This window comes from Eimeria maxima, genomic scaffold (genome assembly GCF_000499605.1).
Source record: "Eimeria maxima Weybridge genomic scaffold, Emw_scaff750, whole genome shotgun sequence".
NCBI lineage: Eukaryota > Apicomplexa > Conoidasida > Eucoccidiorida > Eimeriidae > Eimeria > Eimeria maxima.
In genome coordinates, this window is record NW_013566738.1 from 7335 (window position 1) to 16780 (window position 9446).

The following is a 9446-nucleotide window of genomic DNA, read 5'->3' on the forward strand; positions in this document are numbered from 1 at the left end:
TTTTTCAGGTGTACAGTCAGTTCCTTCTCCCGGCAAACCGCACCGCTGCATGTCTCGTTAGTGCCTGCGTTGTGTGCCCGCTGTATCGTTACCTCCCTCTACAGCTCAACCGCCTGCCTTAGAATTCCCAAGGGTTTTCCTGTTCCCGCAGGAGCAGCTGCAGGTGCTGCAGCAGCTGTAACTGCAGCAGCGGCAGCAGCTGCAGCAGATGCGCCGTGGGGCACCCCCGAGTCGGGGGGCAGGGGCCCCTGGAGAAGCTGTAGCAGCAGCAGTGGCAGCAGCGCCAACAAATCCGCTCCCGGCAGCTGTGGATGCTCTTTTCGCCTCCCGCAGAGAAGATAATCCACTACTGCAGCAGCTGCAGGAGGTGCTGCAACGTTACTTCTTGCAGCAGCAGCCGGATTTATTGCGGGCCCCGCCTGGGGCCGCTTCACCCCCTTCCCCTGATGCAGGAGGAGCATCCTCTCCTGCATTGTCTGCTGAGTGTGTAGAGACCGGAACATCGGGATCAGCAGCAACTGTTCCCCTTCGTAGCTCCAATGGGTCCGTTGCGCCGCGCGAGCTCAGCAGCAGCAGCGGTAGTACTAGCAGCAGCGGTAGCGGCAGCAGCAGCGGCAGCAGCAGCGGCAACGGCAGCCTTCGCGGGTGTCGGGAGGAGCTGGTGCGCCTAGCACGCCAGCTGCCGCGTATTAACCGCTTAACGTTCTCCCCTCAAACCCTAATGTGGGTTGTGAGGGTACAAACCCGCAGCAGAAGAGTTTGTCGTTCTTTCTCTGTGCGTAAGTTTGGTTTTGTGGGGGCAAGAGAAGAAGCATTAGCGTATTTAAGGCATTTTGATGCCAATTTAGACCTACAAGCCGGCAATAGCAACCCCACCAAATCAACACCTTCCCTCCAGGAAACGGCAACGCAACAGTCCCCACAAGCTGCTTACCAATCCTCAGCATCTCTGTCCGGCAGCAGTAACTACCCAGTGCATGCAGCGGCTTCTGCGCCTGCGCATGGCTGGAATGGCAGTACAGATGTGAATGTTGCTGCCGCGGCAGCAGCAACTCCTTCATCGGCCGGATGCGCCGCTGCAGCGGCGGAGGCTCCGCCAGCAGCAGCAGCAGCAGCAACACTTGGTGCCGAATCTGCAAGGGGACCAGCAACAGGGAAAGTGAGGAATTTAGTAGTGTGCGCAGGTTCAGACAAGGCCGTTTCGGAGGCGAGCACCACTACCAGCAGCAGCAACAGCAGCAACAGCAGCAACAGCAGCAACAGCAGCAACAGTAACAACAGCAGCAACGGCAACAACAGCAGCACCAACAGCAACAGCAGCAGCAGCAGCAGCGGAAGTAGCGGAAGCAATAACAGCAGTAATAGTAGTAGTACTTCTCGTGAAAGGGATTATCAGCAGCGTCAAAAGCTCCGAGAAGACTTGGCATTACGAGCTCGCTTGTTACCTCATAGAGTAGGTGTAAAATTTGATCCAACTTGTCCTCGTTGGATCGCCCATTGGAAAAGAGATGGGCAGCGTTTCTTTAAGTCATTTTCTGTAGAGAAAAACGGTTTCGATGCAGCATGGCACATGGCAGTTAAATGCAGAAGAGCTAATTGTGAGGATTATTATAAAGAATACCATAATAGTAATAATAACAATAATAATAATAATAATAGTAAGAATAATAATAATAATAATATGAATAATAAACATATAACTATAAATAATCATCATGCAAACCAAAGAACAACACCCACTCAAGCAGCAGGTGGAGCAGGAGGAACTGCTACACCTGCAAATGTTGCTTCTGCTGTTGCGGCACCACCCGCTGTTGGTGCTGCTGCTACTGCAAATGCTGTTGTTGCTGCAGCAACAGTTGCTGCAGAACATAAAACGGACAAAACCGATACAGCCGCTGCTAACAGGCAGCCAACACCAGAAAATGGTAAACAACCCCAGGTATTTTTCAGGCTACGCAACAAGGCCTCATCTGCTCCACCGGCTACCGGTGCTGCTGTTGCTGTTGCAGCTGCTCCAGCTGTACATCCGCCGCATATTCTGCGGCCACATAGGGGGCAAAAGCACTCGCATCAGCACTTGCATGTTCCCGCTGTTGCTGCTGGGGAGCCAGCAGCACGGGTGCCGGCGGATGTCTGCAGGACAACAGATACACCTACAGCAGCGGCAGTGGGAGCCCCCTCAGATAACGCTTGGGGTCCCCATGGAGCCGCTTGGAGCCGCCTCCATGAGCACGACGACTACGAAAACACCTTTGCGCATCAGAGGAGAGGCGATAAGGACATCAGAACAGCGGCAGCACAAGCAGCAGCAGCAGCGGCGGCAACGACAGCAACAACGGCAGGCTGGGGTGCTCTGGAACCGTGTGAGAGTGACTTGCTGGAGATGTCCTCAACTCCCCAACAGCAGCAGTTGCTGCAGCAGCAGCAGCTCCTACTGCGGCAGCAGCGGCAGCTGCAGTTGCTGCAAGATTGCTTGTCTTCACAGGTGCCGTCTCAATCTCCGTGTCCTGCTAAGAGGGGGCCCCCCGCGTGGACCCCCTCCAGCGTCTTTTTAAAGTTAGCGAAGCTGTGTAAGGAGACACCGCCTCTACGCGATGTTTCCGATGCTCTAGTCTCGCAGCCAGCAACAGCAGCTACAGAAGATGATCTAGCCTTGACAAAGGCAAAAGCCGCAGCAGCGCTTGCTGCTGCTGCGGGACAGGACCCAGCAGAAGCAAGAGCGCTGCTGCTCGAGGCAGAGGTGTCCCTGATGCGCCGCATATCGGGGCTGCTCAGTAGCAGCAGCAACAACACCGTCGGCAGTAGCAGCAGTTGTAGTAGTGGTAGCGGCAGCAGCAGCAAGCCCCGCAGTATACAGGAGAGAGAATTGCTGGCTGCTGGTAGTGGTTTGGGTTTACCGGCGGAGGCAGCAGCAGCTCGTGCCTTGCAGGAGTCTCTGCAGCATCAGCAGCTGCTGCTAAGCGGGGGTCTTCGCTCCGAAGGAACAGCAGCGGAGGCACCTGACCGTCTCTCGTCTCTGTTGTTTGCCACCCCAACAGCCTCCACCAGCACGGGGTCTCCTCTTCCGGTGTCTCTAAGTTTGGGGGGGAGGGGAAGTAAGCAGCAGGGCGCTACAGAAGTCTTATTTGACGATTCGCTGCAACCTGCCGCCGCCGCAGCGGCAACAGCTGCACCTGCTGGTGCTGCTGCTACTGCTGCTGGAGTGGCGGGGGGCGGGGAGCACGGGGAAGTCGTCGGAGGGTCTGTAGAGCCTGAGGGAGAAAGCGTATTGCCCCGCATGTCAGGAGGAAGGAGACAGTCGAGTTCGTCTGTCTCCTCGTTTGCAATATTTTCGAGCCCGCGAGCTGAGGAGACACCGCGGGGTGTCTCTGCGCCGTCTACAGGCCGTGGGGCATCTATGTTGGCCTTCAACAGCGGCGACAGCGGCGACAGAAATGTGTCTGTTTCTCCTGTGGAGCCTCTACTGGAGCGGGCTGAGGAAGTGATTGGAGACAAACCTATAGGGGAGGCCAAGGGGGCCACCGGTAGCGAGGAGATGCAACAAGACAGTGACCGACTGCACCTCATTAAGGCTGCCGTGTGTGCGTTGCTGCGGGATCTGCGGGATGTATGCCTGCTTAGCTGGGTACCATACTACGTGATTGAGCCAGAGGAGGAATTCGCCTGTCTCTCCAGGTGTCTTTCTCTCGCAGAAAATTGCCGCAGCGAAGAGCAGCTCAGGCCGTTCACTTCGGCCTTCTCCGCCCTCATCGCACAAAGGACGCTTCCTAGCAGCCTCCCACTGGGGCAGCAAAAGGACCTATTTAAGCGCATGGTTAGGGCTGTTAATCTCGTCGTCGTGTAGCAGCAACGCCGAAGACAGAGAGGCCTCAGCAGATAGCAGCGAGACACATAGCCGCCCGCCAGCTATGGATCGGAGCGACAGCTGGCACACGTACTTCGTTTCCTTGGAGGGTAAAGAAACTCCATCACCTGAAGGCGGCTTAGTTGCGGGGAGCTCCCCTTGGGTATGCCTCCCCCTTACTGCGTGTTGGGGTCCCTGGTGACTTGCAGGGACCTGCGAGGCAAAGGCAGATGTCCTTTCAGGGCGGCGGTATTCTTGTCTCGTGGAAACTGCGAGGGAAAAGTAGATGTAGGAGACACTGCAACAGGTTGAATGAATGGCTCAGCTGCAGTGCTATGGGCGTGACGCCTTAAGACCCATTTGTGAAGCACTGCAGGAAGAAAGAAGTCTCAGCACCGCGCTTGGAAACGCATGCGTAGCAGCGGCTAACCTGTTCTTGCATGTTTCTGTTTCAGCGTTGGTGCCGCTTGCATATTTGGCGGAACACTAAACAAATGACATTTTACGATATAGGCATGGCTCCGACTGTTCCATGCATGAGGTACGGCAGTAAGTCAAAGCCTCAGCTCCAAACTTGGAGGCACATGTTTATCTCGTGCCAACCTGTAAACGTGTGGCTGTTCCACCGTTGGTGCCGCTTGCAAATTTAGTCAAACACAACACAAATGACTTTTAAGGATGAGGGCATCCACATGTGAAGGGGAGAACGATTGTTCAAACTTTCTAGTAGCGGGTTTTACCCGAAAACACCATCAGCAACGCAACGGGAGTTGAAATAGTTGTGTGTACAGCGGGTGGTTAGGCGCCTCTCGAGTGCGTTGTTCTCGACATATTCCCGACCCTTAAACCAGAAGAAGCCAAATGGTACTTCATGGGACCGTTGGGTTTACAATGAATTCCGAGACGGCCATTGCCAGCACGCAGAAATGGCGATGAGCAATTTTGATTAAGGTGCTCAAATACTCTCCCATAAGACACCACAAAGGGCGTTGGTTCCCCTTGACACCGGGACGGTAGTCGCTAAAGTGGAAACCCGCTGAGTACAGCATGACTCCAGACTTCACCAGCCCTCAACATGCACAGCGGTGCAGCGGGTTACCAAGAGCAAGCTATTAAGGCAAGTTGTGAGCACTGCGATTTTTAAGGTAATGATAGTGCGCAGGAAGGCGTGGTGATCGTGGCGAAGCTTTCGGCGGAAGCTTGTGTGGAACTGACTATTGCGCAGATCTTGGTGGCAGCAACACATATCCAAATGGAAACTTCGACGAATCAAGTGGAGGGCATTTCCTATGTGAGCATCAATTGGAAACAAGCTAGCCGGTCCTAAGTGGCGGCTTAACTGCGGGAACTTTGGGGCTTTTCTACCCTCTTGGACCCTCAGGGAACCAGGTCAATATTCCTGAACGAGGCAGTGGACGGTGCACGGCGTCATGAGAGAACTCTTCCACGCAGGCGGGTGTCCAGGGACGCGTTGGCCTTGCTTTTTAACTGCCTCTCCGGAAACGTGTCTTTGAATCAGATTATCTGGAGGTGAGGTTGAGTGCTCGTAAAGCTTTCTGCCCTCCAGGGAGTCCGCTAAGCTCCTGGCTGCCCTGGAAAAAAGAGGGAGAATCCTTGTATTTCGAGGCCCAGGCCGTATGCCTAACCGCATCAGGTCTCCGCGCGTAGAAGCCTCAGGAAGAGTATATAGCGAAACTCGGAAAGAAGGATCCGTACCTTCGGCAGACGGATTGGCTAAGCGGGCCAATCCGAAGAGCCAGAGGACTCTTCACCTGTCGGAGTTGCGTGGGCCCGTTCGTGCTTTGCGACTCGTCAGTGGACCGCTGAAACTGACTACGATGTTACTGCTGGTCTGCGTATACAGTGAACAGCTAACTTAGAAGTGGACCGAACAAGGGGCATCCGACTGGTAAATTAATAGGAAACCTTGCGACGGCCGCACACGGTGATGACGCAGTGAGATTTCTGTCCAATGCTCCGATTGCCAATGCAATGAAATGCAGTCCAGCGAGGGTTTTAACTGCGGATATAACTAGGATGTTACACATCTGAAAACTGCGCCTTAGAGTTGTGAGCAACGTCCTGGAGGAAAAGGGTATCCAATGCCTGCCCGTCCCGTTAGTGGCGTGCATGAATAAATTGGTGAGATTACCATTGCCAGTATATTCTACATTGCGAAGCCACAGATAAGGGAACGGGCTTGGCGGAGAAAGAAGACCCTATTGAGCTTGACCCTAGTCCGACTTGTGGACGATCTGCGGGGAGTAGCGTGGGTGGGGCCTTCGGCAATCGTGCCGTGCTACCCTCAGTGCCATTTTATTTATTCGGTCAAGTTCAAGAAAAGCCAGGGGGGCGTTTAGCTGGGGCGGCACACCTGTGAAATAATAGCGCAATGCGAACAGGAATACCATGTAATCCAAATGGGGGATGGCTTCCTCGATTTTCATTTTCAGCACGTCTACAAACTAAAGCATCGCCTTTCGATCATTTTGGCCAGAGAAACGTTCCTATAGACATGCTAAGGCAGTTGTGATGGGGATATTTGGCTTGTGACAGCCAAATTCAGGACAAGCATGCGTTTTTAGAGTCGGATTATCTAGCCACCGAATTACGGAACTAGAGCTAGGCTTAGAACCTTTTGAGGCACATTAGTCCTACGCTGGTACTAAACTTGGTAGTGAGACAGATACCCAGCTTGGTAAGCGAAGAGGAATTGTTCCCGATATTACGCTAGCGGCATTATTAAACTATCTTGAACAATTCTTCCTCCCGTACTAAGTTGAATTTCTTTCGCTAGTGCGGCGACGCTATTATCCTTTGGATATGATTCAATGCCTCTCATTCAGAATCCACATGCCTTACTCTGGTGCAACCAGGTATCGTGTGTGTGAGGTGGCCTGCTCTACGATCTGATAAGTTTCAGCCTGCGGTCTACCATGCGCTTTTTCCTTCATGTGCTTGCTTGCTTGGCGGCACAACGGTCACGCATTTGCCGGGTCGTAGATATGCAGGTAGGGCAGTCCTCTCTGAAACGGTATATCCCTTTAACGAGTCTCCGAAAGAGAGCAGGAAGAGCAACCTCCACCCACAGCTATTTTGAGGGGATGCCACATTGCTTGTGGCACACCAAATCAGTGACGAGGCATCTGGAAAACCTACCACGGCAATCAAGCCTCTTGAGAGCGATAGGCTCTTCTGTAGACTGTGGCGTAGTTGTTCCTTTCTCAACTAATTCCTTTCCATGCTTCGTGATTCCTGCCCCCCTTCCCAACACTTTTTTCAATACATGCCATGTGTATACACTTACGAATGAATACGTCAGTCCATGAATGCGAAAATATTCAGGCTAGATACGCTGCAGCGAGGCATTAAACAGGGGCATATAAACATTAAGTATGTTCGCTGGCGGCATCCTCCTACCTCGTGGGCTCTTTTAGGATTGAAATCCTAGCATACCAACCCTTTGCAATTTGAAGGCGCGTGTTGGTTTTCCGTCGTGGTCAGCCTGCTCTCCCCTTAGAGAACGCTTGCGGCTTTCCCAAGGCAGCAAACAGCGCTTAACGTCATCGACTGGTGTTCTGGAAGTGTATTTGTATTTCCCTTGAAGACGCTCCGTGGCTCACAGTATGGCCATCCCAAGCAAACGGACATTGTTGCCACGGGGAAATACACTGTTGGATTCGGCTTCTTCCGAGTCTGCACCCGAAAACGTAAGCTCGGGAGAAACGATAAAAAACAAAAAAGTGAATGCTCAGGCCGACATTAGCAATAGAAGTTCACCTTACTCAACTCCTTCCAATGCATTTGGCGCCGGGAGCACAGATTCCTCCGGCTTCATACAGAAAATTCCCCGCTTTTCAACCGCAAATCAATTGGAAAAAATGCACTGGAAGGCAAATATACAACATCAATGGCATCATGCACACAATCGAGCAACTCTCAGCTCTAGAATGGTAGCCAGGGGCCCGGGGGCCCCTCCCTCGCGAAGCAAGGTTCTGGGGGGTCCCTGGTATATGAGGTGCCCAGAAGTCAGGTTAAAAGCCGAAATATCTTCTTCTTTTGTGCACGGGAGGTGCACATGGCACCTTCCAGGGCTTCCGCAACATGCGGCCTGGATTTATGCCGAATGCGGGGGCCCCTGGGGGGCCCCAAACTCCAGCGCAGCAGGCGCGACAAGATACGCAGTATCCCCCATCCGGGTGGCAGATGCACCAGAATGTAAGCACATACAGCAACATGGGGGCCCATAGCCAGCTGCAACAACCACCGGGGCGGCTGGCACCTCCACAGCTGTTTTTTCAGCAGCAGCAATATCCGGGGCAACAACAGCAGCAGCAGCATTGGCAGCTGCAGCAGTGGCAGGCCTCCCCTCCACCCCCTCCGCCCCTGCCTTCTGGCCCACAGCAGTTCCAGCGTGTTGCCCCAATGCAATATCAACAACCTACTCTGCCTCCACAGTACCAGCAACCGCAGCAACACGCACCTAACCAGCCACAGGTGTATGAACATGCAACACCAGGAGGGCAGCAGCAAGGGATAGGATCATCGCAAGCGGGCCCTTACCGACGGTTCGACCCGCAGCATCGGTCACCGTTTGCTGCAGCAGTCAATGCACTTAGAGCTACAACTCGCCAAGGCAACGCAATCTCACGGCCTCAGGAAGAAATTATTCTCAGCAGCAGCAGTAGTAGTAGTAGTGACTCGGAAGAGGAGGCTTCTTCTCAGCTTTATCATGCGCAGCAACAGCAAAATCGACAGCAGGCTGCAAAGCAACCGCCAAGGCAGTTGCTCCCGCAGACGCAGCAACAGCAACCACAGCAGTCACAACAGCAACACCAGCAGAGGCCACAACAGCAAAATCGACAGCAGGCTGCACAGCAGCCTCAAAGGCAGTTGCTTCCGCAGACGCAGCAACGGCAACCGCAGCAGTCACAAAAGCAACACCAGCAGCGGCCTCAACAGCAGCATCAGCAGCCACCGCAGCAGCTGCAACACCAGCCAGAGCTGCAACAGCAACGGCTGCAACAGCGCGAGCAGTGCGAGCAGCACCACCGTCGAGGGAGGTTGCAGCAGCAGAATCAGGAGCCCCAGCAGAGGCAGGAACAGAAGCATGAGAAGCACCAGTGGAACCAAAAGCAGCGGATGCAGCCTCACGACGCGCAGTCTGGCGACGGGAGGTCTTGGTGCACAGGCCCGCTCCGCATGGACGCTGTAGCTTCGGGCTCTGCTGCCCCAGCCCCTTGTAGGGCAGGCGTCAACGACAGTAACAGTGGTGGTAGTAGTAGTAGCAGCAGCAACAGCAGTAGCAGCAGCAGCAGTAGCAGCAGCAGCACTAGCAGTAGCAGCAGTAGTAGTAGCAGCTGCAGCATCAGGAATTCGTTTGAGATAAATGTGCAATGTTTACTCCCCGAGCTATCGGGTTTAATAAAGTGGCGTGATGGGCGACTGCAGAAGGCACTGCGGTTTGCATGCGAAGAAGACGGCGTACAGCCGAGCGAGGCAGACCCAGACTCTTTCATTGTCGACTCGGACACGTACGTTTGCTGCGTTTTTTTGCTCCGTACGGAACACAATATATATATATATATATATATATATA

General features: G+C 53.8%; 2 protein-coding genes across 2 annotated transcripts; both read left to right on the forward strand.

Moving 5' to 3' along the window:
- Nucleotides 1–208: 208 nt before the first annotated feature.
- Nucleotides 209–3847, forward strand: EMWEY_00042270 (hypothtetical protein, conserved, putative; the record flags this gene model as incomplete). Its single annotated transcript, XM_013482753.1, has 1 exon — nt 209–3847. One exon carries the CDS (start codon nt 209–211, stop codon nt 3845–3847), a length of 3639 nt encoding a protein of 1212 aa, XP_013338207.1.
- A 4104-nt stretch (nt 3848–7951) lies between these two features.
- Nucleotides 7952–9381, forward strand: EMWEY_00042280 (hypothetical protein; the record flags this gene model as incomplete). Its single annotated transcript, XM_013482754.1, has 1 exon — nt 7952–9381. A coding segment is annotated over one exon (1430 nt), but the record flags the coding sequence as incomplete, so codon positions are not given.
- Nucleotides 9382–9446: the final 65 nt, after the last annotated feature.